The sequence below is a fragment of the Nyctereutes procyonoides genome, unplaced genomic scaffold (assembly GCF_905146905.1).
Source record: "Nyctereutes procyonoides isolate TBG_1078 unplaced genomic scaffold, NYPRO_anot_genome, whole genome shotgun sequence".
In the NCBI taxonomy this organism is placed as follows: domain Eukaryota; kingdom Metazoa; phylum Chordata; class Mammalia; order Carnivora; family Canidae; genus Nyctereutes; species Nyctereutes procyonoides.
This window is the reverse complement of record NW_026575133.1, coordinates 8,255,589-8,283,153: the sequence shown is the minus strand read 5'-3', so window position 1 is coordinate 8,283,153 and position 27,565 is coordinate 8,255,589. Positions and strand designations below refer to the sequence as shown.

Genomic DNA, 27,565 nt, shown 5'->3' with positions numbered 1-27,565 from the left:
CCTGGCGAGGCAGATGGGGCAGGGGTTCTGTAGGATTCATATAAATCCGTGGGCAGTGCCTAACCCCCTGCCCCCCCAACACACCCTCAGGGTTATAAAGGACAGGTGGGAGGTTTGGAGCTTGCCCTGTTTTAGGATACTGATGTGGGAGGGACCCTTAGCACCCCAACATAGGAAGAGGCACCAGGACCTGAAAAGTATGACGAGAATAGAGGAATCATGTCCACGCTAACACGCTTCCAATTCCAGGAAAAGAGCCTTCCAATTACCTCCATAGGAGGTAAAGGAGTTCTCTGCTGACAGCCTGACTCTGCCTGGCCCTTTGAGGCCAATTGAAATGACCTGTCCTTATCTCTGCTTGATCTGCTCTGCAGGGGGGAGGGCAGAGAGGGCTGTAGGATGGGGAGAGTGCCCCTGAAGCTCTAGAGGAGAGCAACAGAAAGTGGTCTGGGTGGTAACTGGTAGCAGGGCGGAGGTGACATTGGTTGTAACCGTGGTAATGAGCTTTGAGTGGGCACCAGCCCCTCCTGAGCACCCCTCCTTGCACCCAGCCACCCTTCACATGAAGGAGGACCTGCTCTTCAGAACCTCCCCACCCTGCTCACAGGATCCAATCTGGTGGCAAGCCCAGAGCCAGAGTGACAGGACTATCTCCTCTCTGTGTCTGAATTCCTCCCTCACTGAGCATCTACTAAACCAGCCACACTGGGCTGAGCATTAGGAACACAGCAGTGAACGAAAGAGGCATCGGTATCAGCTTTTGACACGCATTTGTGCTCTCCTACGCAAATCAGAGATTTTCCTAGAGGTTCAGCACCCACTCTCCAGAGGCCCCCTTTGCATGCTACTTTTCATGCCACTCTTCACTCCTCCAACCCGGAGGGGACTCGGCAGCACTGGCATGGGTGTCAGGACAACTCCTGGGGGCAGGAGGTGAAGGGACCGGTGCTCATCCCACAGTGGTAGCCGTGGCTGAGTTTGTCATCCAAGGCATCCAAAAGTTTGAGCAGGGACTTGACATTCCTGTTTTCCATTTATACCCAGTCACACTCTAGGAGCTATAGGGCAGAGGCGAGAAAGACACAGAGCGCTGCTAGCTGCACCACTGAAGACCATACTGCAGCAGATAAGAATGGTGGGCCCCAAGTCTGCCTCCTGGTCCCTGGAACCTGGGAGTGTGTTACCTGCAAAAGGGACTTTGCAGATGTGATTGTGTTAAAAGTCTTGATGGGGAGACTATCCTGGATTAGCCAGGACTACCCATGCAATCAAGGTCCTTAGAAGAGGGTGGTGGGAGGATCATGGGAAGAGAAGTGACACAGAAGCAGAGGCCGAAAGGACGTGGGGTTGTGAGCCGGGAGATGTGTGTATCTTCTCCAAGCTGGGGAAGGCTGGGAAATGGATTCCCCCCTGGAGCATAGCCTGCCAGCCCCTTAATGATTTTTAGCCGATTGTGACCTCTTTCAGACTCCTGACTGCCTCTTCCCTCCCCCAGAACTATGAGAAAATACACTTGTGTTGTTTTAAGCCAATGAACTTGTGGTAATTTTCTATAGTAATAGGAAATGAATATAGATTTTCAAAATGCACCACTGATGTTCAAGTGCAGAATTGATCATTATTACCATTCCAAGGTTATAAGGGTCCTCTACTTGAGAACTCGCTGGGGGCCCAGGGCTGCACTCAACTCCTCCCTGCAGCAGCCCCCTAAGGCTCACCACAGCCTGAGAGGTAAGCTCTTTAATTCTCCCTGTTCCACAGATGAGCAGCCTGTGTCCCTTCTGTGGTCGCTGACACAGTTTTGGCCTTAGCTATGACTCAACAGGCCACTTTCACCTTCTCCCCAGTAGGAGAGAGGTTCCTAATCTTCCCATCCCAGTGGATCAACACACTGATAACACTGGTACAAGACACTGAGGCAAACTTAGGGGCTTTGGAGACATCTATACAGGGCCTGGTGGAAAAAAAAAACATTACATCTTCCTTATATAATTATGGTAAGAAAAATGTGGTACAAAGTACTAGGAAAGTTATTAAATACTGAATTGGTATAAAACATCCTAATGAAGTCTCCCAGATCTCTCAGAATGAGAAATATGAGCTGGCTTCAGTGAGCACAAGTTTTTAACATCAGATTTTTTTTTTTTGCTTGAAATAATCACAGGCATTTCCTATTCAAGGCTCTTTTCTCTAATTGCGATATAATTGACATATAACATGTTGGTGTCAGGTGCACAACATAATGATTAGATATTTGTATATATTGCAAAATGATCACCACAATAAGTCTAGTTAACATTCATCACCACACACAGTTACAATTTTTTTTCCTGAGAAGAACGTCTAAGATCCAACTTTCAAATATGTGATATAGAATTATTAACTATTGACACCAAGCCATATATTACATCCTCATGACTTCTTTATTTTATAACTGGAAGTTTGTTTTGACCTCCTCCCATTTATCCCACCCCCACGAAGTCTTTTTAATGATGATCTTTTCAAAAATTTACAAGAGTTTGAATGGTATGTAAAGAATCTAACACACATTTACTTGGAATAACTAAACAAAATTCTTGTGATAATAATAGGTTTAGAATCCAGTTAAACTGGGTTTTGGAGGGATATTTGGTTTTGTTTTCTTTTTCAATTTATTTATGAGAGAGAGAACATACACTGTGGGGGGCAGAGGGAGAGGGAAAAGCAAACTTCCCGCTGAGCAGGGAGCCAGATGTAGGGTAGGGGGTTGTGGGGGTCAGGGGTGTGCCGATCCCAGGACCTTGGGATCATGACCCGAGCAGAAGGCAGACGCTTAATGGTATGAGCCACCCTGGAACCCCACGAACCAAACCGTTTCATATCAAGGTTTTTTTTTTTAAAGATTTTATGTATTTGTTAGAGAGAGAGAGAGAGAGAATGCACATACACAAGCAGGAGGAGAGGGAGAAGCAGGATCTCCACCAAGCAGAGAGCCCTATGTGGTGGTTGATCCCATGACCCCGGGATCATGACGCAAGCTGAAGGCAGGTGCTTAGCTGACTGAGCCAACCCAGGTACCCCTATATCAAGTATTTTTTTTTTAAATGTTGAAGTTAGAATTCGCAGAGAATGCGTGCCACATGGCATATAGTAAAAAAGAGGTTAGAACTGATAGCCAACTTGGATGCCACTAAAAGGGCACATGAGCTACAAACAAGGAGCCATGTCCAGTATAGAAAACAGAGATTCCAGGCAGCACCTGGAGCCGTACTCCTGGGCTCCTGCACCACCCCACCTGGAGCTGGATGGGGTGCCAGCCCCTCAGAACCCTTGTCTTCCGCACACTTTGATGTTGCAGTAGATGTCTGGGGGCAGACACCTCTTTGGCTGGATCTCCCTCATCCTGCTCTCCACCTGTGGGTGCACCCCTGGAGAGCCCCCAAAAGGGCCCCCCAGGGGCCACCAGCCAAGGTGCTCCAGTCTGAGGACTGAGGAGGGCAACATCCTTCCCCATCAAATTCTACTTGTGATTCACTAGCATTTCCATCCAAACTAGTAGAACAGTTGAACCTGATTCAGCCAGAGGAGGAAAGCCTAATAAAACTTCCCTGTCCCCTCCTTCCCTAACTCCCATCTAGTCTGAATTCATTTTTTTTTAAGATTTTATTTATTTATTCATGAGAGACATAGAGAGAGCAGAGACATAGGCAGAGGGAGAAGCAGGTGCCCTGCAGGGAGCCCGATGCAGGACTCGATCCCAAGACCCTGGGTTCACGACCTGAGCCAAAGGCAGATGCTCAACCACTGAGCCACCCAGGTGCCTCCTAGTCTGAATTCAAATCCCACTCCTCCACCTACAAGCCATGGGACCTTTAGCTAGTAACTTGACTTGAGCCTCAGTTCCCAGGTCTGTAGAATGGGGACAGTAACACCTATCCATAGATTGTATGAGCGCTACACAGGGTGATGCATGTGCAGTGCTGGCATCAGGCCTGACACAAGGGAAGCCCCAGACAGTGGTATTCTTGTGGGTCATACAGAGACACACAAAGACCTCTCCTATGGTCACTTGCACACATGCATATCCACAGAGGCCCAAAGCCACAGGGAGCTCACACATGGGCACACACAGGGACACACAGATCTGAAGGGCCCACCTGGCCTCCCCATCCAGGCTCTTGCTCTGCTTCAGCTCCATTTGCTTGGAGCTGGATCTGACTTGTTTTTCTGGGAGAGCTGGCAACATCAAAGGGAGTCCTTTAAGCTCCACCTCACTTGGATATGGTGGTGAAGGGGCCCTGGCCTGGTTCCCCAGATACTCTGCAGGCCACAGCTCCAGGCATAAACCCCACAGCACCACCCCCTTAATTTCTGATCTGGGGGAGTAGAAGTAGAAGATGCAGTCAGGAAAGGATGTGTCATCCATAGTCCATAAACACACAGACACACCCACAGAGACACAAGCAATCAGGACAGATTTAAATATTAAAAGCAACAGGACAGAAAAGCACCTGCATTATGCTCACAGGCATAGGTGTCCCTGCCCAGCCAGGAGGGGACCTGGCAATCTTGCAGATTGCAATCCTCTGGCTCCAAATTCAGGGATTTTTGTACTATGCCAGCCCGCGTTAGCACTATCTCCTCTACCACCACCACCACCACCATTGTCCCCACTGTGACCAGCATCACCACCCCCAACAGCATTGCCATCCTCACCACTACCATCACTACAACCACCATCACCAACACTACCAGGCACCACCGCCACCACCATCACTGTCGTCACTACCTTCTACATCACTGTTTGAACTGATGGAGGAGCCCTCATGAACCCTGATACAGCATGGAGGAAAGACCCAATGGGAAGGGTAGAAGAAGGAAGTAGAAGGTCAAGAAGCTCAGGCCCTGCCACAGCCCTGGATTCTCGCAAACTCCAGCTCTGCGGGAGACAGTGTCTCCCCAGCCTGCATCTGAGCCTCCTTCCCCTCCCTCCTCCCACACGCCCCGGGATCCGGTCTCCAGCGGGTGTGGCCCTCGTGGTTCCCCAGTGCCCGAGGCGGCCGTGCAAAGAGAAGCCCGGGAGGAGAAGGGACGGGAGGGGCAGGACCCTGGCCGCACCCACAGGGTTGGCTGACTTGCGCCCTCGCCGCCAGCCCCTGCCTACACGGTTTCCCAAAGAGACAGTGGCCTGAGCCACCGCCCCGAGCTCTGGCCGCCTCAGCCATGAGGTGGGCACCCGGCGGGCAGAGCGGGCCCCGGGGCCACCCTGAACAGTGGTGAGGAGGGACGAGGCCGCCGGGGCCCGTAGGGGGCACCATGGACAAGTTCCGGATGATCTTCCAGTTCCTGCAGTCCAACCAGGAGTCCTTCATGAACGGCGTCTGCGGCATCATGGCCCTGGCCAGCGCCCAGATGTACTCCGCCTTCGATTTCAACTGCCCCTGCCTGCCGGGCTACAACGCGGCCTACAGCGCGGGCATCCTGCTGGCGCCGCCCCTCGTGCTCTTCCTGCTCGGCCTGGTCATGAACAACAATGTGTCCATGCTGGCTGAGGAGTGGAAGCGGCCGCCGGGCCGCAGGGCCAAGGACCCCGCCGTGCTGCGCTACATGTTCTGCTCCATGGCCCAGCGCGCCCTCATCGCACCCGTCGTCTGGGTGGCCGTCACGCTGCTGGATGGCAAGTGCTTCCTCTGTGCCTTCTGCACCGCCGTACCAGTGACCGTGCTAGGCAATGGCAGCCTGGCCCCTGGCCTGCCTCCACCCGAGCTCGCCCGCCTGCTGGCCCGGGTGCCCTGCCCTGACATCTATGACGGCGACTGGCTGCTGGCCCGCGAGGTGGCCGTGCGCTACCTGCGCTGCATCTCCCAGGTGAGGGGGCAGCACAGCCTCGGCCTGGGTCTCCCCTCGCAGCCCAGGGTCCCTCTGGCAAGGTCCAATCCCCCTCCTCTTGAAATGAGGCTTCCTCAGGGCACAGTCATGTTTTCCCGATAGATTGGAGCTTCCCAGGCTGGGCTGGGTCTCCTCTCAGAGAGGAGCTCTTTGGGGCAGGAGCATATCTTCCCAACTGAGGCCAGGGCTTCTGAAGGCAGAGCTGTGTGTCTTCTCTGCATCCGTGCTGTCTGGAAAAAGTACGATGGCTACCTCAGTCCCGAGGCCTCTGTCCCTAAAGTGGACCCAACAGCTCAGCCAACCCCACATTCTCCATCCTGAGCTCCAATGGGGAAGCCTGGCATATATATTTTTTAAAGATCTTATTTATTTATTTATGAGAGACACAGAGAGAGAGAGAGAGAGAAGCAGAGACACAGGCAGAGGGAGAAGCAGGTTCCATGCAGGGAGCCTGACGTGGGACTGGATCCCAGGTTTCCAGGATCAGACCCTGGGCTGAAGGTGGCACTAAACCTCTGAGCCACCCGGGCTGCCCAAGCCTGGTGTATTTGCATCCTTTTCTTCTTCCAGGCTGAGGCAGTGGTGAGGCAGGTGGGTGGCTGGGCCATTTGGGTACATTTCCCTGCCAAATGTCCCCAGCAGGTGCTTCCCTGCTCAGGGAGTGGGATCCAAGGGTCCTGGTGCCCCTGGAAGGGAGGGCTTGAGTGAGGGGGATGTACTGTTGGGATGTGCACTAAAGGTAGGGTTGGAGGGCCCACTGACTGGAAATATAGAGCTTGGTCCCCCCAGCCCCACTCCTTTGTCTTCTGGACCCTCCCCTAAGCCCCCAGGCCTCCCCTGCAATCACTGCAGCACAAGAAGGAAGCAGCAGCATGTCCTTACAGCAGATGGACCAGGGGCTGTCAGGGAAGGGGCAGGGAGTCAGGGCTAAAGGAACACTCTGCTCTGGCAAGTCCAGACCCCTGGCTCCCTGGCTCCAGCCCTCCTGTGGGGCCCACGTCTCCACCCAATGCCCCATGTGAATGTCAAGCTCTGAGTGTACAAGCTCTGCTTCCCTCCAAACCACTTCCTCCCTGTGGGCACTTGTGCTATTGTACCAGGCCTCAGGGCCTGGGACAGCTGTCCCTCTGCCTGACCTTTAAACCACTGCATCATGAACTAAGAGGTCCCCTAGAGGACAGACTGCCTGGCCTATAGACATGTTTTGCCTGGCCTGCTGAGTGAATTCAGAATTCAGTCTTGGAATTTTGGAAAGCCAGACATTTTCACATAAAGATCAGATTCCTGGCTGTACGTGAAATCTGAGGAGACCCAGCTTCATGGGGTCCACATTTCGTCTATGACCAGCACATGGGTTTTGCCCCAGACCAAGCTCATGCAGAGCAGCTTCCCAGCCCATATTTGCTCAGCCACAACCCCCTGACCCCAGTTATAGACATTTACCCACCCCTCACATCCTGATCTGACCAAAGGCTTCTCTGTGTAGCTGGGGGCTGATCCGGGAGCCCAGGTGAGGAGAGCCTCCTGCCCCATGCCTGACGGTGAATTATTGGCAGATTGGATCTAGCGCCCAAATGTCTAGTGCTCTTCAGCAGAGTTTGAGCAAGTGTCTTGTTTGTTTCTTGAGGGTCCAGCTCAGAGGCCACACAGAGGAGGCTCATTTAGTGCTGGCTACCAAAAGGCAGACAATACCAGGAGCCAGAGAAGACATACAAAGCTCAGAAGAGGAAGGGTCACTATGGCCCTGGGAGGTCAAGGAAAAGGCATAAGGGTAGCAAGGGCCTATTGACATGATAATAGTGGCTAATGGTTACTGAGCGCTAACTATGGACCAGGCACTGCACTGTTCATGATCACATTTAGTCCTCACAAAAACCCTGTGAGAATGTACCATTAGCAGCCCCATTTTATAGGTGGGGAGACCAAGGTATCTAACAGAGAAGTTAGATACTTTGCTCCTGGTCAACTAGTAAGGACTGGAGACAGGGTCCAAAACCAGGTTGCCTAGTTCCAAGGTCTGCCCAGTTAACTCCTGTGTATTGAGTGCCAGGCCTACACACGGGGCATTTTACTCGCAGGATCCCATTTCCATGAGATGGTGTATCTATGCCCATTTGACAGAAAAGGAAAATGGAGTCCAAGAGGTGAAGTCATTTACCCCTCAGTACTCTTTTCCCTAAAAGCCCTGATCCAGAGTGCTTGGGGATTTTAGACAGGCTTGGGGGGCCGGAGAGCAGTGCCAGTCAACTCCCCCCTGTCTCCCCTGCAGGCACTGGGCTGGTCCTTTGTGCTGCTGACCACGCTGCTGGCCTTCGTCGTGCGCTCCGTGCGACCCTGCTTCACACAGGCTGCCTTCCTCAAAAGCAAGTACTGGTCCCACTATATTGACATTGAGCGCAAGCTCTTTGATGAGACGTGCACAGAGCACGCCAAGGCCTTCGCCAAGGTCTGCATCCAGCAGTTCTTTGAGGCGGTGAACCATGACCTGGAGTTGGGTCATGCCCACGGGGCACTGGCCACGGCCCCTGCTGGCTCAGCTGCCCTGGCGACCACTGACGGGGCTGAGGAGGAGAGGGAGAAGCTGCGCGGCATCACAGATCAAGGCACCATGAATAGGCTGCTCACGAGCTGGCACAAATGCAAGCCGCCCTTGCAGCTGAGCCAGGAGGAGCCACTGATGGGCAATGGCTGGGCAGGAGGCAGGCCCCGGCCTCCACGCAAGGAGGTGGCCACCTACTTCAGCGGAGTGTGAACCGTGGCCAAGTGAAGAAGCGGGAATGGGGTATGAGCCCACAGCCTCTCAGACCCCCAAACCAGATGGAAAATGAAGCCTGCAGGTGTGGGTGGTAAGCCCCTAGAGCAGACCTATGCGCCCAGGCATTCACCTGCCCGTAGAAGCAGGAAACTTGGAGCTGGAAGGGGACAGCAATCCTCCAGCTGTGACCCAGCAGTATTAGTCAGAAGGCTTCAGAACTGGCTGGGGATGGACAAGCCCCCACCAGCCCAGCCCCTCTCCAGCCACTTCACCCCTGCCTCACTGTCTCCTCTCAGGTCCTACAGCCACTCTGGCTGTGAATTTTTACAACCTCTGTCCCTCATCCTCAAGGCTCATGGAGTGGGAGGGCATCCAGCTGCCTCACAAAGCAGGAATCCTCTGCTTTTGGTTAGGCTCCTGAATGAGGCTGAGAGTGGGTTGTAAGGACATGGCACACAGCTTCACCTGGTGTAACACACCTGCTGCGACAGGGGATGAGACAAGATGCCAGAAGTTAGGTCTACTCAGGAGAAACCAGAGTGTGTGCTCACCATGGAGGCCACCCTATAATCGTCAAGTGGATTGCACGTTTATTTAATACTGAGCACTAAGTCTTCCTGTCTTACCCATTTGAGAGGCTACAACCAAACACCAGAGACTGAATAGCTTATATGCAACAGTTTACTTCTCATAGTTCTGGAAGCTGGAAGTCCAATAACATGGCTCTGGCACGGTCACGTTCTGATGGAGGCCTTCTTCCTTGTTCAAAGTCAATGCCCTCTGGCTGTGTCCTCACAAGGTAGAAGGGGCAAGCGTCTTTTCAAGGCACTAATTCCGTTCATGAGGCTCTGTTCTCATGAATTAAGCACCTCTTAAAGGGCCCACCCCTTAATACCATCACCTTTGGGGGTTAAGATTCAGCCCCTGAATCTGACCATACCAACATCCCTTGGAGGGATCCTTGGAGACCACCTGAACACCTTCACATCCAAATCTCAGGGGGAAATCAGACCAGCCCAGAACTTGGACATTTAGAAAAGAAGCTGATATCTTCCCCATTTTCTCAAAAACCTTGGGGAGGGGGCTCCAGAGGGCTAAGAGGCTTTGCCCCTGAGGTAGGGATGAGGATGGGAGGGTGGGGGGGGGGAATCTGCCTAGAGTAGAAACAGCTCAGACTTGAGAGAGAGAGAACTGGGTCACACATTGGCTCTACCACTTACAGTGTCCCTCAGACCAATTGCTTCCTTTTCTGTGCCTCAGTTTCCTTATCTGTACCATGGGGATGAGAGTACCTACCTGATGGGGTTGTTGTAACCATGAAACAGGTGAAGCATGGAAAGCTCGTGCCACAGAGCAGGCATTGGCTAATGTGTTTGTAGATTCTTTACCCTGAATGCTTATCCTCCTTCCCTGGACATAAGGGGAAGGTGACATAAAGAACTGGAGCCACGTGTCAAGGAGGGAATTGAGGGCCAAGAAGATATAAATCCTACTCATCTAAGAACTCATTCTTGGGGATCCCTGGGTGGCTCAGCGGTTTAGCACCTGCCTTTGGCCCGGGGCGCGATCCTAGAGTCGGGCTCCCGGCATGGAGCCTGCTTCTCCCTCCTCCTGTGTCTCTGCCTCTCTCTCTATGTCTATCATAATTTATTTATGATATAAATATAATCCAGGATCGCGCCCCGGGCCAAAGGCAGGTGCTAAACCGCTGAGCCACCCAGGGATCCCTAAATAAATCTTTAAAAAGAAAAAAAGAACTCATTCTTTTTAAGATTTTATTTACTTATTCATGAGAGACACAGAGAGAGGCAGAGACATAGGCAGAGGGAGAAGTAGGCTCCCTGTGGAGAGCCTGATGTAGGACTCGATCCCAGGACCCCAGGATCACAACCTGAGCTGAAGGCAGATGCTCAACCACTGAGCTACCTAGGCGTACCCTAAGAACTCATTCTGATCTTGATCCCTGCAACACTGCTTTACTGATTTCCCTTCTTTGCATCTATTCTTCCCTCCCTTACCACTTCTGGGATCCAGTTTCGCTTATTTGGAAGGAGGATGAGCCCTGTAGGCCTGCGGGGCTGGAGGAGCCCTCTAGGCTCCTCTGGGGGGTGCAACTTCATCTAGGTCCTGAATGTGGAGAGGGCTCAGAGGAGTAGAGACCAGGTCTGTGTTGATAGGTGGGGAGGAGCTTCCAGGGGGAAAAGCCAGCCCAGAATATTGAGAGGTACAAATGTCAAGAAAAGAGCAAAGGTTTGGGTAAGGCAGATTGGGGTTCATAAACAAGAGCTGTAAGACCTCACCAAACCCCTCCAAACCTCAGTGTGTCTGTCTGTAAAATAGATCTTAAGGAGAATAAAGGAGGGTAACTTTTGAGGAAGAATCTGGAAGTGTTTGGCACATAGTAGAATCTGAATAATGAACACTGGTCCTTTCCCTTCATTCCTACCCATGGACAATCACAGCTCCCAGAGGCCAGCATGGCACTCAGCAGTCCACTGTCTAGAACCACAAGTATTGAAGAGCTGACAGGAGGCTGGGGCAGGTGGGTGTCTCTCCCTTAATCATAGGGGTCATCTAGCCCATCCTCAGGAAGGGCTCTCCCCCTTAGCATTCTTGATCCATGACTTTCCAGCCTCAGCTTGCACACTCCCATGAATGGGGAGCTCATGACCACTTTCCAGGACAGACTGGGCAGCTCTGATGATAACAGAAGGGTTCTTTCAGCAAGCTGCCTTCTTGTAATTTCCACCCACCACCCAGAGCTCTGTCCACTGGGCCTCAGAGAATCACTTGCCAGCCCTCCTGAGATTTGAAGCAGTACCTGAGGTTAGCTGAAGTATGGACAGAAGAGCCAGTGGTGGGGAGGACTGGAGGGGGCAGGATGGCTCTCAGGGAGAAGAACCAGAATAAGTGGGGAGGCCCTGGCCTGTGTATCCTGATGGCATGACCCTGCCCTCTAACCCTGCCGGGGTCTCTGTGGCAGCTTCTGTCTAGTGGGAGTCAGGCATGAGGAGTGCTCCTGAAACAGGCAGGGAGGGCAGGCCCAGGCAGGATGTCCGGGAAGGTCCCCCGCCTGGCCCCTGAACTGGTCCCACTGGTGTGCAGCACTGTCGGGGCGCCTACCCGCCCGCAGCCTGCCAGGGCAGCTGGCTCAGGACGGCAGGCAAGGAGGCAAGGCCAGGCGCGCACAGGCTGCGCGGCTGAACTTCCTCTCCTCTTGCACCGCCCTCCCCGCCCGCCCTCCTCTGCCTGGCGCCAGAGGGAGGCTGTTTTTCCACTGGTTGCTGCACAGAGTTCCATCCTGCTGTTTCATCCTCTTTCCTGGAGTTTAAAACTTCTTTGAAAACACCACCAGCCCCAGGCCCTGCTCATCTCAAGCTCCCTGCTCTGGTGCAGAAGAAAGCACAAGGGAGCCAGCGGAGGGCACGGCTGGCCCGCAGCACTTCAGGGGGGCCTGCCTTGTAGGCCCACGCCCCGCGGAGGCTGGAGCCACTGGGTGGCGCTGCAGCTGGCATCAAGTAAGGAAGGGCCCCTCCCTGAGGCTTGCCAGGCGAGGGGAGTGTGGCAGGACTGCTCAAGGCTGCCCAGAGGGATTGTCCTGGAGAGAAAGTCCCCTCACTGAGGCTCCTCACTCTAGGCAAGGCCAGTGGTGCCCCCCTCTCCCAGCCTGTCTTCTTGCCCTGACTGCTGTGCTTAGAGATCCCACCCAGGCCCAGATGTGACCCCCCTCCCTGACCTGAGGGACAGGGCCAGTAGTCTCAGATGATGGCCTGGCCCCGCCTCTGCTCACCACCCGCTGTGTTCAGATATCTTGTACCACGTTTTGGGCAGCTTATGAACCCAGGGCCTCATGAAAGTCATGAGGAGCCTTGAAGCCAAAAGGGGAAGAGGCAGAGGCAGAGGGAGAGGAGCCTGCTTTAACCCATTCATCTCTGGCAACATTACAAACTCTTTCCCAGGGAGAGGGATGGAGCCCCTGGGCTGTGAGTGGGAGGAAGAGTCAGCTCCCTCCTCCTCCTGGCTCCCCACGTGGTCACCGAGCTCTGCCCGCCCCATCTGGCAGCATTGGCAGAGACCGGGTGTGGTGTTAGTGTAGAGAAGAGGCACAGAAGGAAATATGGCAGGGGTCCCCACCTGTTTGCTGTCCATCCTTTCCCTCCATTCCCTGGCTTCTGGCTGTGGACTTTTGTTTTTCAGCCCCCAGAGCAGGAGGACACGGGCCACACCCTGGCTATACCCATCTCTCTGCTTGTGTGGGTGGGGTCTAGAAAGATCCCCAGGCGTGGCCACTTCCTGGCAGGCTGTCCACATCCCAGACCATGGCCGAGCAGGCTGGGGATGAGCTGGTGGGGATGGTAGAGCTTTAGTTTCCATCCCTGTCACTGGCAGGCTGGGAAGCCCCCTGGGAGGCTGCTGGGTAGGGAAAGGGTGATTGGGTGGGGAAGAGAAAGTTCGCCAGGGCTCTCATGGATGAGGACAGAGCACAGTCAGGAGACCAAGAAAACAGAGGACCCACCCTTATCTGCTTCCCAAGCCTCCTTATAGGGCAGGCTCAAAAGTCCTGCCCAGATACCTCTATACTGTGATGGCCTCGAGAGAGGCACTTCCACTTCTTTAGGCCTTAGTTTCCTGATCTTGGCAGGAAGGAGAGTCGTCTCCACTGCCTCACCTTTGGGAGCCACCTTAAAGCCTTGACAGGGTGAGATGGAGGGTCTCACACATAGGACAATTGTCAGGCATCATTTATTCCCTACAGCATCCCTATGGGGAGACCAAGGGCTGGAATGATTTGTCCTCCTTTCACAGAGCAGGACACTGAGAAATAGAGAAAAGCCATGATGTATGTTGAGAGCCAAGATCTCCTAAACCAGTCTGGACTCTGAGGTCTCCCAAATGAAAAGTTCTCATGAACTCCAGGGACACTGTGCCTTGCTCGGCACTGACCAGGGGCCTTTCTCCACCCCACCCCACAGAGCTGAATCAAACCCAAGTCCCTTACCTCCCAGGAAACCCATTCCAGCTGTGATGCCCATCACACCTTCCAAATAGTCCTAGGTCCCTCAGCGCATTAGTACCACCTGGAGCCCCACATCCTCCAGTGCCACAAGGCCATTCTTCATCCCTAATTCAAGGGAAGCTTGTGGGAGTAACAAGAACCCAAGTGCCCAAGGCAGACACACATGTGACCCTGGCAAGCCCCTCAGCCTCAGAAAGCCTCTGCTTTCTCTATGCACAACAGGGATACGACAGCTCAATGTGGGATCATGACAACAGGCAATGAGGGATGGAAAGCATCTGACACCCAGTGGGAACTCAGTGAGCAGTGGCTACCACATCCCCTAGGCCCCAGGGCTCCCCAGATCTCCCCCTTTCTCACCAGCATGACCATACCAGATGCTCTCAATTTCTTTCAGTTTTCAGAGGCAAACGTTTATCAGTCATCTACCACTCCACAGGAAGCACCAAACAGGCCACCAGAGGGGATAAAATGGCAAGACTGTGCCCTGCCTTCAGATGCCCACCCACCTGCACTCCTTCCTAGTCCCATTGGGAACCACCCATCCCTGTCTCCTCCTGCCCCCACCCTCGCAGCTGGTCCCTGAGCTGACTTGTCACCATGGCAGCCCTGATTGCAGAGAATTTCCGCTTCCTGTCGCTCTTCTTCAAGAGCAAGGATGTGATGATTTTCAATGGGCTGGTGGCACTGGGCACGGTGGGCAGCCAGGAGCTCTTCTCTGTGGTGGCTTTCCATTGCCCTTGCTCACCTGCCCGCAACTACCTGTACGGGCTGACGGCCATCGGCGTGCCTGCCCTGGCCCTCTTCCTCATTGGGGTCATCCTCAACAACCACACATGGAACCTGGTCGCTGAGTGCCAGTACCGGAGGGCCAAGAACTGCTCAGCTGCCCCCAACTTCCTCCTCCTAAGCTCCATCCTGGGCCGTGCAGCGGTGGCCCCTGTCACCTGGTCCGTCATTTCCCTGCTGCGAGGTGAGGCCTATGTCTGCGCTCTCAGCGAGTTTGTGGATCCCTCCTCACTCACAGCTGGGGAGAAGGGCTTCCCACCAGCCCATGCCACGGAAATCTTGGCCAGGTTCCCCTGCGGGGAGGGCCCTGCCAACCTGTCAGGCTTCCGGGAGGAGGTCACCCGCAGGCTCAAGTATGAGTCCCAGGTAAGGCTGTGCAGAGGGAAGCTCCTCTTCTCTCTTCCCTAGGTGATGGCTGCTGGGGAGGTACCGGGATGGTCCAGTGTTGAAGCTAGAGCTGGTCTGAGGTATCTGAGCCAGGTAACCTGTGGGTTAGGACTTGGTGAGGCAAGTTTTAAACATTAAAAGAATGTTCTTCTGGCTCAGCCTTGATCCCAATCATAGATTAAGCCCCTTTTTCTCCAAGATTGAGCATGAACCCCCATGAGCTTATGAAACATCTGCTGTCAGCTAGGAGTTGACACTTTCCCGTCCCCAGAAGGACCCCAGCCCAGCACCGAGTCAGCCCCAGGTTTTGCTGACATCAGGGAGCTCCAAGCCAGAAGGGATGTTTAGTTCGGAAGCAGCCGCTGCTGCCCCAATCCTAGCCACAGCTGTGGCTCACTTCTGAAGGAGCAGAGGTCAGTCAGGGGGAGAGAGGGCAAGGGCAGAGGCCTGGGCAGAAAACACAGCTGCAAGTGTTCACTAGAGCAGCAGAGCATGAGGGAAATAGGAAGGAGCAAAAGACTTTCTAAAAAACTAAAACAGGACAGCCCAGATGGCTCAGCGGTTTAGTGCAGCCTTCCATCCAGGGTGTGATCCTAGAGGCCTGGGATCGAGTCCCACATCGGGCTCCCTGCGTGGAGCCTGTTTCTTAAACATTTAATCCCCATAAGACCAAGCTCTCTCTCTGTGTCTCTCATGAATGAATAAAATCTTTTAAGAAATAAATAAACAAAACAGGGAATGCGATTTCAAGGCAATGAGGATAAAGTGGAATCACAGCCTGAAGGGCCAGCTTCCCTTACAGAAGTAGGATCTGCTCTCGGGAGTGGCGTGTGGGCCAGGTTCAGCCCAGCCCAAGCCCTGTGACCAGCCTTCTTCCTGGGGTGGGTGAGGGTCCAGGCAGCTCCCTGCCCCCCTCCTCAACCCTGCACCTTCTCTGGCCAGCTCTTCGGGTGGCTACTCATCGGCGTGGTGGCCATCCTGGTGTTCCTGACCAAGTGCCTCAAGCATTACTGCTCACCACTCAGCTACCGCCAGGAGGCCTACTGGGCGCAGTACCGCACCAATGAGGACCAGCTCTTCCAGCGCACCGCCGAGGTACACTCACGGGTGCTGGCTGCCAACAACGTGCGCCGCTTCTTTGGCTTCGTGGCACTCAACAAGGATGACGAGGAACTTGTTGCCAGGTTCCCAGTGGAAGGCACACAGCCTCGGCCACAGTGGAACGCCATCACTGGCGTCTACTTGTACCGTGAGAACCAGGGCCTCCCACTGTACAGCCGCCTGCACAAGTGGGCCCAAGGTCTGGCAGGCAATGGGACAGCACCAGAAACCATGGAGATGGCCCCCCTCACCTCCTGAGGGTCCTTCATCACACTCTTTGCAAGTGACAGTACTTGGGTTTCAAACTGAACTCCACTGCGTGCTCACAGCGGCATCAGATGGGGATGATTTTTTAAACTTTTTGGGGAAACAGGCCAGGAGCAAGGAGCACAAAGTAACCTGGGGTGTGGAGAGAGCTAGTAGACAATGGGGTCCGCTCCCACAGGAAGGTTCTCAGACCTGAAGAAACCCCCTCTCCCGCTGCCACCAACCACTGGGGTCAACAGCTTTGGAAAAAAGACCCCTTTGCAAAATTCGTCCTTAATTAACTAGGACATGGATGACCTTTTACTGGTAGGACTCCAAGGCTGGGAAGCCCTGACCAGCAGAGCCAGGTAACCGTGAAACTCACCAGCAGACTCCTCGTACAGGATATCATGCTATTAATGATGGATGTGTGACTGATTGCATATGGTTACCTGGCTCAACAGCGCTCAGCCAGAAGATGCCCTCCAGTGTATGCTCTGGCATTATTTTATATACTTAAATTTTTTATAAAGTTTTTCTTAGTATAAAGGACTAGCCTGGTGTCTGCATGATTGGACAAGCCATGCCATAGCAGGCAAGGGGTCATGGAGACAGGCCCAAATCCCATCCTCTGCAGGAGGGAGGGGGGACCGAGAGACCCTGGGCAAGATTAAGATGGATGGGAGGGCAGGGGTGCAGGGAAAGCCAGGTGTCCCACATGTCGGATGACCCTATGGCTGATGATGTCTTGACAATTCAATTCCGTTATCTGATTTGATCTGGGGAACAGGTGAAGCCTGTCTTTTCTCAGAGATCGCTTTAAATTTCACAAGTCAGAAGATCCTGCACTCAGTAGGGCAGATTATCTCCCCCAGATAACGTAGTGCTAATGACCAAAACCCACCCTCACCCGCCTGCTCTTCCCCGATCACCTCCGCCACCTCTAAAACCCTCGATGCTCTCCCTGTCCTGCTTCCCAGCATTCCACCCAGTCACTTCCCAAGGAAAAGCTCCCCAGCTCTCACAGCATTTAAAGCCCTGCCAAAGAAAACATTTAATCCCCATAAGACCAAGCCAAAAAAGAACTAGCTTCAATAACTAGCCTGGTCTCTGCTGGTGTCCAAAAATTCTGAAACATTTGGGATTATTATGTATCAAAGGAGGTGGAAACCATCTTTCTGGGAAGTTTACAAGGGTCACAGGGAGGATTAGGTGTGGACCCATCATGTCCCTTTTCCCTCAGGTCTCAAGGAAAACCATCAAACCAGTCAATGCCCTACACCCAGCAACATCTCCCCAGAGGAGCTACGAGGAAACACAGAGAAACCAGGCAGCTCTCCCCAACTGAGCAGTCCACGTCCTCACTGAGCCTCCTACACACCAGGCCCTGTGGCAGCACACAGACATACACATTCTCGCTTAATCCACAAAACAACTCTGAGGTAGTTTTTGACCCCATTTCACAAATGAGGTGCCCCATTTGGAAAGCTTGGATAATCTGGGCCTGGGAGGAAACCTCACCGGGTGGTCTAAGCCAATACCTGTGGCTTTCCTGTCAGATGCCTTGGTTCCCCAACTGTCCTTTCCCCAGAGGGCTCTGCCCTTGCCCTCTTCCCAGCCTCACATACTCCACAAGAGCACCAGCACTAGCTGAGCTCAGGCTGAGGGAACCCAGAGATTCCGAGACTAGGGGAGGAGGCCCACTCCTTGGGCCCTACTGACCCCCTCTGGCTGGACCGAGAGCTTGCCAGGGCCAAAGTGGGATCCTGACCACAAGAGCATCAGGAGTCAGCCCCTCCATTTCTGCTCCCCAGGAAACTCCTGAGAGGGAGAGAGCCTTAGCTTTTCTAGGAGTCCAAGAGCCTGCTGTCTACAACCCCTAAGCGGCCTCAGAAACAGAAAAGGGGGCGCACCTGGGTGGCTCAGTCAGTTAAGCATTTGACTCTTGATTTCGGCTCAAGTCATGACCTCAGAGTCGGGAGATCGAGCCCTGAGTTGGGCTCTGTGCCTATTGGTGAGTCTGGTTGAGATTCTCTCTCTCTCTCTCCCTCTGCCCCACCCCCACCCCTAATGCAAGTGCAGTCTCAAAACAAAAAAAAGACGGAAAAAAGTGAAATACAGTACTAAAAACAAGCAGAAAGGAATTCTAAGAAAGCTCAAATTCTTTTTCATCTTGACAGGATTACCCTAAAGGTGTTGCAGAAAAAGCAACACTTAAATAAGAGTCCTCAGGCAACAGTTTTCCAGCTGCCCAGGTGCCTGATATTTGGCCGGGCCAGTCCACTGCTAACAGTGATCATCTGAGGCCAGCTGGCCCCTAGTCCTCCAACACAGAGCTCTTAGCTTCCACGTATTCCAGGGCCTTCGCCTTTACTGCCTGCACGTCCTTCTCAGTGCCATGTTGTTTCTCGTAGTCCAGGTAGCGCTTGAAGAAGAATTTCATTCGCTTGGGGGCCAGGCTGAGATGAATAACCCGTTCAAAGATGTCCCTGTGAAGAAGAGCAAGGCAGCATTTGCCTCTTAGCCCCTGGCCACTCGAATGCCACCAGCCTCCATCCACATGCTCTCTGGCTCTACAGCCAGACCAGACCCTCTTTTCTCCAGCACTCTCACTTCTATCTTTACCATTTTCAACTCCTAAGGTATCCATGGGGAGAAAGATTGCTCCCACTTTCCAGATCAGACAGGCACTCACTTACTGGCCTGAAGTTACACAGTTAGTCAGGACAAAGCTACTAGGATGGAGACACACAGAAGGTATGGATCTGTGAGAAACACTCTGCTTCAAACTGACTGATGGGCTTGGGGGAGGCACTACTTCTTTCTGGACCTCAGTCCACCCATCTCTAATCCTCACTGCCCCATGGGGATATAGGTGACAACAGCAAGCCCGTCACCATTCTCTACCACAAGAGCAAGGCTCAGTGAATTCTGTGGGAAACCCAAGTTTCCTGACCCCCACCAGGGCCAGCCTACCACCCACCCAAGACCGAGACACAGACTATAAGCTCGCCCCTGAGGCAGCAAAAGTCTCAAAAAGAGAGTATCACAGGACCTCATGTGTCATGTCAGAGCTATTCCTCTAGAAAGAGTAAAAGAACTGGGGATGCTGGAAGATGCTGTGGGGCTAAACTCATCCACTTGGCCAACATCCCCAAACTCCCACAGGTAATTCAGCTCTATTCTGTCTTCCCCTCTCACCGGACTTCTTTCTGGCTGCCATGCTTAATGGTCATGTCAATGTAAACCGACCAGACATCAGTACGCTTTGGGTAGGTGCTCAGTGTATTCTCAAAAATGGCTTTGGCCCGTTCCGCATCTCCCAGCTGGAACTCCAGCTGGGCAAACTTGGCAATCACATCCACATCTGCAGGGAGAGAATAGTTCAGACACACAAAGCAGACAGACCCCTCACCACAGCATAATGTGCTGCACAGAGATCAGACTCCTGACTGCCTACTCACAGGTTCGAAGGCGTAGGTGATGACAAGGGGAACACTGGGAAGGTTTAGAGCCAAATACACACAGATGGGCACGGATCTATGATTCCCACTGTGGACACCTCACTTTCTGGACCCAAAAAGGAGAGGGGGCAGGGGCAATAAAATTAGTGCTAATTGTTTTTTGTTCCTCCATCTTTGAAGTTTAGCATCTGAAATGCAACATTTAAGTTCATGAGCATATAATCAACAGAGAAAACATTATATGCCCTCCACTAGGCTCTCCTAACACCATACCACCCATGGATAAGAAAGCCCCCAGTCCCTATGCCCAGATATCGGAGAACTTAATGTGATCAGGAATCAGGCCAGAGGGTGGGGAGGAGCACTCACGCTCTTTATTGGGCAGACACTCAAGGGCTCGCTGCATCACACGGTGACTGGCTCCAGCCTGGCCCCTCCGCAGAAGAAAGGCACCATATTTGATCCAGACAGCTTTCTCCTGCCTGAATCGCTTCAGCATCCGGTTGTAGAGTTCACCAGCTTCCTGCGGGAAAGACAAGGTGAACTGTGGAGTGTGATAAGACAGATGAGGGCAACAACAGAGATGGGCAGCTATGCTCATGAGAAGCTAGCTGTGGCTTCAGGCTCACACAGATGAGGAGAGCATCTGAGGGGGCCTAACACGGTGGGGAGTCTCACTATTAATCCTGTGCTATATGGAGGTCCTCAGGGTAGAACATGAGGATAGGGGAACAGGAGAAACAGAAAAAGGGCATTTGGCTGAGCTGCTGCCTTCTGGCTATATGCCCAAAGGATACACACCAGGGGTCCACTGCCCCTTTACTTCCCTCATCTTCACCCTGCACTCCTAAAGCAGAAGTAGGAGGAAAGGACTCCTCCTACTTACAAGATGAACAAGTTAGAGCCCAGATGTCACAAAGCAAGACTATAGCAGGATCAGATCCAGAAGAGAGGGCATTCTTTCCTGAGACTTCCTTGTTGCCTTTCTAACTCCCAGGAATTAGTTTCTGAGCCACTGAAGACTCTCTGCCAGTGGGCCGTCTGGCTCAGACACCTACCTGGAATTTCTCTGACTTGTTGTAGATGTCAGCCAGGTGGAGAAAGATCTTGAGAGGCTCATTGTACTGCACAGCGCGCTCGAAGACCTTGGTCAGCGACTCCTGAGAGCCATACATGTTCTCTAGATTCAGCAGTGCCACCCACACGTTCAGTTTCTCTTGCTCCTCTCTAGAGACAGAGTCAACAAGTGAGCTCCATCACCTCAGCCCAAGGAAGCCCCCACTACCATCCACCAGGAATGCTGACTGGAACTACTACTTCCTTCCCAGGCTCTATCCAAATCCTCAGGTCCCACCCTCAAGTGAGAAACAGAGGTCTGGTCCCCACTGCAGCTCACACAGAAGCAAGAAAGCCAGCTCCTGACTGCTGGGGATCCCCTGGTATCTGCCTCCATTCCTAAAAATGAAGCCCACAAAATCTTAAACTAGCACAAGGTTTGGGCATAAAGGAGCAGAATCTCTGGTCTGATTCTGTCTCCAAACTAAGGGAATGAAGCAAAGGACTGTCATCCTTCCTCTTAGCTGTCAGGAAACTCATTCCACCCTGTGCCTACAAAGTGGCCACGGAGAGTGTTTACACCCAGGTATGTGGAGTTATTTCCCCTGTTCTACTTGTTCCAAGTTGGGTACCTTATTAAGCACAGGGACTCCTGTAAATGTTACCCTGAGCTACTTCAGTGAAGGGGACTATAAAATATAAATGAGCAGATCTGTTTCACAGATGGCACAACTATGAGCCAAAGCCTGAAAACCTATGGGTGCTGGTGGGAGCCACCCACACTGCTGTCAGCCTCCCCAGGAGGAAAGGACCCACAGTTGATGAGCCCAGCAGCCCAAGGAGAACACAGCCCTCCCTGTTGAGAGCCACTCGCCACCAAAGCAGGAGACAAAGCCAAAACCTGAAGGAAATGGTCTTGAGAGCCCTCTCGGCCACAGCCCGGGCCTTCTCGATTTCTGTGGCCTGCAGGTGGAAGGCCATGTACTGCAGCCACAGAATAGAGCTGTTAGGGGAACTCAGCAAGAGTCGGTCAAAGTCATCTGCTGACTCTGGCTGTCGCCCAGGATCCATCAGCGCCTCCTCAATGCGGGACAACTCTTTCTCTGCCTTCTGCTTCTCCAACATCCTTTCTTTCTTGCTTTTCTTTTGCTAAGGAAGGCACAAAAATTAGTGAGTAATCTGTTCCTCAGACCACTATGGAGGTCTGTGGTGGAAGCCAAAGGCTCGCAGGGTAATCCATGAGCTCTAGGAATACTCGTAGGCCTGGGATTGCCCCACCGTGTCAGAAGGGACACTCAGGCCAGGACAGAGCAAAGGAGACTGGCACTAAGGGATTTTTGAACAAGGACAAAGCCCTATAAAATACGACACCATGGACTGCTGTGGCTTGTCGTCCTCCTCGCTGTCTGAGCTCTCTCCTCGAGGTGGTAAGGCTGGGGTCAGAGAGTCTAGCCCCACATCCCAAATGAAACCAGAGGACAGCTGTAGCCGGGGCACTTCTGCTGGCCTGCTTGGCTTCTCCTGAAGGATCGAAGAGGTGTGTGAGGAAAGCACTCAGCTCAGGCTGTACCCTATTCCCCAGCCCCATCCCACCTGGAGGAGCTGGGGCCCCCACCAAGCCCAGAGACCTTACTCCCCTCCTAGGGCCAGGCTAGGCCCACTCCACTGAGAAACTACATAGAAATGACATAAAAGCTTTCCTTGTAAATTATTCATAATAGTAATTATATTATTCAAAATAATTCATGATGATTCATAAATAATTTAAGCAAACTTTTAAAACATACAGACACAAAACAAATCTCACACATATGTGTGTACATATACACGTTCGTGTATGAAGTACCATATGCATATAAAATAATAGCAGAGCTGGGACCAAGACATGACAAGCGTTCTGAAGGGGTAGGGATATAAGTACCTAAAGTCTGGGCAGTCCTCAGTCCAAACAGTACTATCCTCATCTTTCAGAGAGGGATACAGGTTCAAAAAGGTTAAGCCTTTAGTAACTGCCTATCCCATTCATTTAATTCAGCTCCACTCAATAAATATTGATGAGAATTTACTTTATGCAGCCCACTCCTTGGTAAAGCAGGATCTTTGTCCTCAGGACACTGATGACCAAGTGAGGACCTAACAGTCCTGCCTCAGGCAATGAAAGAGAAGAGGATGGAGTCTAAGACCACTCCACTCTTAGGCAGGAGACCAAAGACTTCTTCCCCAGAACAGCCTCTCTCCTCCCTCACCAAATGCTGTCCCTCACCTTAGGCAGTACACTCATCTTTTCCACCCGATCATCTTCTCCTTCCCGATAATACACTTCAATACCACTGTCGTCCTCCTCTGACGGAGCAGCTTTCTTTTGCTTCTTGTTCACTCTTTCCTGAAATGACAAGTGGGAAAAGGTGCCGAGCCACCCTTCTTGCCCAGGAGGACCCGCTGGCAGCCCAGGGCAATGCCCTCCCTTGGCCCTCTCAGCACCACCCAGTGCCCAATCCAAACTCACTGCTCTCAGTCCAAAAGAAGGCTACTCAGTTGTCTGGCTGGCTTTGAATCACTTTTCTGTCATGCGCAGGAGGCCATCCTCCCCAAGGGACGTTACCTGTTCACCTGCAGACTCCCGGCGCCACCGCTTGCCCTGCTTTTTTGCTTGCAGTTTCTGGGGCTCTTTCTTCTCCTCACCAGGCAGCTGCACCCCCTCCTGCCCCTCTTGGTTCCTCTTCCCTTTCCTTTTCTGATTCTTTTCTTCCTTCTCTTCTCCTTTGTGCTTGTTCTCCTCTGCCTCCACTGTCCTTTCCTCTTGTTTTAGTAGTGGCAGTCCCAGGGAGGCAGGAAACACATCTGGCTTCCCAGTGTCATTGGGGAGGAATGACAGCTCTACTAGGTTCTTCTGACACTTCAGGCTACCACAAGGAGGGGGACAATGACAACAATGAGGACAGCAGAGGACATGAGCACAGCAAACAGCCCAGGCCTTCCTCTCCTGATTGGCCCAGTTTTCTGGGCCCGGCACTACCTGCCTTGGAATTTATTCAGTATTCTTTGGAATGACCTGCACATTTTACCATGCTGAAATGTAAAACAGAGGGAGCAGCTGTAATGTCCCCCTACTCTGTCCCCAGCAAGTGCTTATGCACAGAAAAGTCTCCATATGGGCTTTTAAGAGCTGGAGCTGAGATAAAGGGTTCCAAACAAAGGGGCTTTGTTCATCTGAATGCTGCATCAACACCACCCAAACTATTATGTCTAGTTTACCTCTGAATCCCCTCCCAGGGTTCTCAGGTGCAGAGGTTGGGGAGATACCTACCTCAGAACCTTGGCTGTGAGCAGCTTCCCTTCTGGTAGGTATCTGTTATAAAGGGTTTTCTTGGAAGGACTGTACTGGGAGACATGTGGGTATTGGACCAAACCCACAACAGAGGGGCCAAGGCTGACAGGAGAGACACAAGGATCCTATGGTCATAAATACAACAACAGAGTCCCAGCCTAGCCTAGTGCCTCTACTTTCCCAGGGACCCAGGTTGTGACAAGGATTTATGATAGACAAAAGTTCTTGGCACTCAAAAGGATAAAGAGAACTTTGTAAACTAGGAACAATCATTATGGATAAGGAAGATCTGACTTAAGGTTGTCTCCCACCCACACCAGAGCACCACAACATGTGACTCACAAATGGCTGAAGGTGAAAATGATGAAGCTGTGGCAGAGAAAGCTGTGCTCCCTGCTGGCTGTGAACATTATGTGATTTCACAGAACATTTATGAATCATGATCAAATACTAAACCAAAGAAAATCCAAACATATTTAAAACTGAAATTGGACATGCCATGTTCTTTGTCCAAAACACCAATAGGAACAATTCAAAACTTTTTAAAAAATATAAAACATTTGGGATCCCTGGGTGGCTCAGCGGTTTGGTGCCTGCCTTTGGCCCAGGGCATGATCCTGGAGTCCCATGATCGAGTCCCACGTCAGGCTCCCTACATTGAGCCCACTTCTCCCTCTGCCTATGTCTCTGTCTCTCTCTGTGTCTCTCATGAATAAACAAAATCTTTAATATATATATATATATATATATATATATATATATATATATTATATATATATTTTAAAAAATATATATATTTTTTAAGATATATATATATATATATTTTTTTTTAAAGATATATATGTATATATAAATTTCAGAATTTTAAAAAAACTGGTGGGAACCCAGACTCCCTTTTCTTCATATTCTCTTCAGAGGTGACTGAGGAACACGGACCTGGACAGGCCAGGGCGGGGAAAAGGGCCACTCTTGTCTGGCCCACCAAGCGCCACCTCACTCACCCAAAGAGCACACCATGTGGCTGGACAGACTTCACATAGCCCCTCAGGAGTTGCCCTTCCTGAATGTCCTGGATGGAGTTGATCTCAGGATCAGTTATTTTGCTCTTTGTCTCTGGGTTTGTCCTAGGGGAATAAAAGGCTTATTTATGTACATGTACCCCAGCCCTCCCTTCCCCATTCTCACCCCCAACTCACTTGTGATAATCAAACTCTAAGCATAAGAATACAACTCTGGACTTGTCTGTAGGACATAACCTTCAGAGCACAGCCCTACTCTCTCCTCAAGTCCTGTCAGGACTTGGCCTCAAAAACCTCCATTTGTGGGCAGCCCCAGTGGTGCAGCGGTTTAGCGCTGCCTGCAGCTCAGGGTTTGATCCTGGGGACCCTGGATCGAGTCCCAGATCAGGCTCCCTGCATGGAGCTTGCTTCTCCCTCTGCCTGTGCCTCTGCCTCTCTCTCTCTCTCTGTGTGTGTCTCTATGAATAAATAAATAAAATCATTAAAAAAAAACAAAAAAACAAAAAAACCTCCATTTGTAACCATGGAACAGGCTGCCTTCAGGCCAACCCTTCATTGCACATGCCATGAACTACAGAACCCTAGGGGTTGCACTGCGTTCCCTCACTGGGGCCACTGGGTGGTCACCTTGAATACCATATTCAGATATATGAGCCTTGCCCTGGGCAACAAGAGTCGGAGCAGACAGGTTTGTCTAGCAATGTGAATGGCTGCAGCTTTTCTGGGTAAAGATGGGGCAGGGTAGAAAGTGCATAAAGAAAGGTGGGAAGCCCTAGGTTCTGATACAGATCAGATCCCTGCATCCTCTCCTCAATGCTCTTCCTGTCCCCACCACACTTACCTGGATGATCGTAGGGACAGAGTCAACACGTGGCCTGTAGCAGACAGGACATAACACCTGGAACAAGAGCAAGAAAAGGAGATGGTGACTCTTCAGTATCCTGGGAGACAGCAAAGGGCCTAAGCTTCCTCTCCACAAGGCTGACCAATAGGCAAGAGTGAGGGGATATGACACCTGGGCTCTGTTCTTCATTCTGCTGAGAACATGCTGAGGGACTGTGGACAAGTCACCTCTCTGGGCCTCAGTTTACTAGTCTGTTACTACCTACTCCTTCTTACCCAAGAAAGATGCTGGGAGAAGAAAATGAAAGGAGGCATGGAGCCCTCGGAAAGACACACAGAGCCACATGGGTACTCAGAGGAGGTGACACCAGCCTGATGTCGGGTCCCAGCAGTGTGCAATCTCAGCCACTAACCACTGGAAACTGTGACCAGGGGGTGACCTAGGTCTCAAGGCAGGTTCATGGCAGCAGATGAGAGGAAATAGATCAGAGAAGCCTAGGCAGGGAGAGGCTTCTAGGAGGTCTGAAAGCAGGGTTTACTCTTTGGTTAGGTTTCCAAACTTTTTTCATCAAAAACAGCACTTAGCAACCTCAAGTCACAACTTCAAAGTACAGAATCTTAGCAGTAGAAACGATCTCAGCAATAATTCAAAATTTTCCCAAGATTGGCATCTGCCTCCTAGCCCCTAGAGCAGTAAGGCCTTTGAGGGGTCATCTCCCTTTAGGCAATTAATTTATTATCCACATTACACAGATAAAGAAATCACAGTGAATGAGACTCACAGGTTTGGTTACAATAAAATATATTCAAAAATTTTGCTAAAAGCCACACCCACATTTTTAATCGAGACAAAGCAGAGAAAATCCTGGGTTCCTTTTCTTTTTCCAGGCCCTGGATACCTCTATGCTGTTTAAGCTCTGCTAAGTAATTGTGCATTTATTAGGCAGGTGCTGGTGGCTGGGACACCTGAGATGGGCAGGAGCATTAAAACTTTCCTGCCCATCTCCTCATGGCTTCCCACTCCACTGTTAGCCAACCTAGACTCTCAGAAGTCTATAGTATTAGGCTGAAGCCTTGCCTCTTCAACGCTAATTTATTCAATGCTAACTTATTCACCAAAGTCATAATTTAATGACTAAAATTCTGAGCCTGGGTGGTTCTGAGCTGGGGTGGCTCAGCTGGCTGAGTGTCCAACTCTTGATTTCAGCTCAGGTCCTGATGTCAGGCTCCCACTCAACGGGGAGTCTGCATCTCTTCCTCTCCCTCTGCCTCTTCCCTTACTCATGCTAAGATGCATAACCTTAAAAACAAACAAACAAACAAAAACTCTGAACTGAGCTCGTTTTACTGCACATAAAATAGTTCATAAAGCACCCCCCAAATGCAAAAGGTCTCTTTTTGCAGAAATCATCTCTAGATCATTTCTTTAATTAAAAAGATGAATGGTTCAGTAGAAAAATGAGCAAGCAAAAGCAAAGAACAAGACAAGCAAAGCAGAGAACAAATGTAAACAGCCAATTAAGAGGAAAAATGATAAGAGAAAAGCAAATTAAAATGAAAGATCAATTTTTGCCTATTCAATGGCTTAGATCAAAAAGTAAGAATATCCACTGTTGGCAAGATTGTGAGAAAAAGTCATATTTGTAACAGGAACATAAATTGCCAGTCTCTTTGGAGGGCACTATGGCAAAA

At 51.6% G+C, this 27,565-nt stretch overlaps 3 protein-coding genes across 7 annotated transcripts in view; 2 read left to right on the top strand and 1 right to left on the bottom strand.

Annotated features, from left to right (window-relative positions):
- Positions 1–5,177: 5,177 nt before the first annotated feature.
- CALHM1 (calcium homeostasis modulator 1) lies at positions 5,178–9,663 on the top strand. Its single transcript, XM_055300281.1, has 2 exons — positions 5,178–5,847; positions 8,138–9,663. The coding sequence occupies exons 1-2, from the start codon at positions 5,296–5,298 to the stop codon at positions 8,618–8,620; spliced, it is 1,035 nt and encodes a 344-aa protein (XP_055156256.1). The 5' UTR covers positions 5,178–5,295; the 3' UTR covers positions 8,621–9,663.
- Positions 9,664–11,878: 2,215 nt separating this feature from the next.
- Positions 11,879–16,715, top strand: CALHM2 (calcium homeostasis modulator family member 2). 3 transcript variants are annotated; one of them, XM_055300710.1, is made up of 3 exons: positions 11,879–12,141; positions 14,080–14,795; positions 15,759–16,715. In XM_055300710.1, exons 2-3 carry the CDS (start codon positions 14,241–14,243, stop codon positions 16,173–16,175), a joined length of 972 nt encoding a protein of 323 aa, XP_055156685.1. In that variant the 5' UTR covers positions 11,879–12,141; positions 14,080–14,240; the 3' UTR covers positions 16,176–16,715. The 3 variants fall into 3 exon arrangements, with proteins under 3 accessions (XP_055156685.1, XP_055156683.1, XP_055156684.1); XM_055300708.1 differs by having other exon boundaries at positions 14,038–14,795; XM_055300709.1 differs by lacking the exon at positions 11,879–12,141 and having other exon boundaries at positions 12,159–14,795.
- A 1,592-nt stretch (positions 16,716–18,307) lies between these two features.
- The window catches only part of PDCD11 (programmed cell death 11), a 45,617-nt gene continuing 36,359 nt past the window's right edge, over positions 18,308–27,565 (bottom strand). For all 3 annotated transcript variants that reach the window (XM_055299877.1, XM_055299878.1, XM_055299876.1), the window contains 11 exons: positions 25,872–25,928; positions 25,013–25,135; positions 23,991–24,113; positions 23,286–23,586; positions 22,947–23,066; positions 22,055–22,204; positions 21,585–21,832; positions 20,686–20,854; positions 19,997–20,150; positions 19,365–19,530; positions 18,308–18,652 (listed from right to left, as the gene is read on the bottom strand). In XM_055299877.1, coding sequence (XP_055155852.1) covers positions 18,481–18,652; positions 19,365–19,530; positions 19,997–20,150; positions 20,686–20,854; positions 21,585–21,832; positions 22,055–22,204; positions 22,947–23,066; positions 23,286–23,586; positions 23,991–24,113; positions 25,013–25,135; positions 25,872–25,928 — 1,783 coding nt within the window. In that variant the 3' untranslated portion in view covers positions 18,308–18,480. The remainder of the gene's footprint in view (positions 18,653–19,364; positions 19,531–19,996; positions 20,151–20,685; positions 20,855–21,584; positions 21,833–22,054; positions 22,205–22,946; positions 23,067–23,285; positions 23,587–23,990; positions 24,114–25,012; positions 25,136–25,871; positions 25,929–27,565) is intronic.

Bases quoted from the DNA above. Each gene is read 5' to 3' on its own strand.
- CALHM2 (XM_055300710.1), top strand. From the start codon at position 14,241: ATGGCAGCCCTGATTGCAGAGAATTTCCGCTTCCTGTCGCTCTTCTTC. The intron at 14,796-15,758 runs GTAAGGCTGTGC...TTCTCTGGCCAG, and splicing joins GGCTCAAGTATGAGTCCCAG to CTCTTCGGGTGGCTACTCAT.
- CALHM1 (XM_055300281.1), top strand. From the start codon at position 5,296: ATGGACAAGTTCCGGATGATCTTCCAGTTCCTGCAGTCCAACCAGGAG. The intron at 5,848-8,137 runs GTGAGGGGGCAG...TCTCCCCTGCAG, and splicing joins ACCTGCGCTGCATCTCCCAG to GCACTGGGCTGGTCCTTTGT.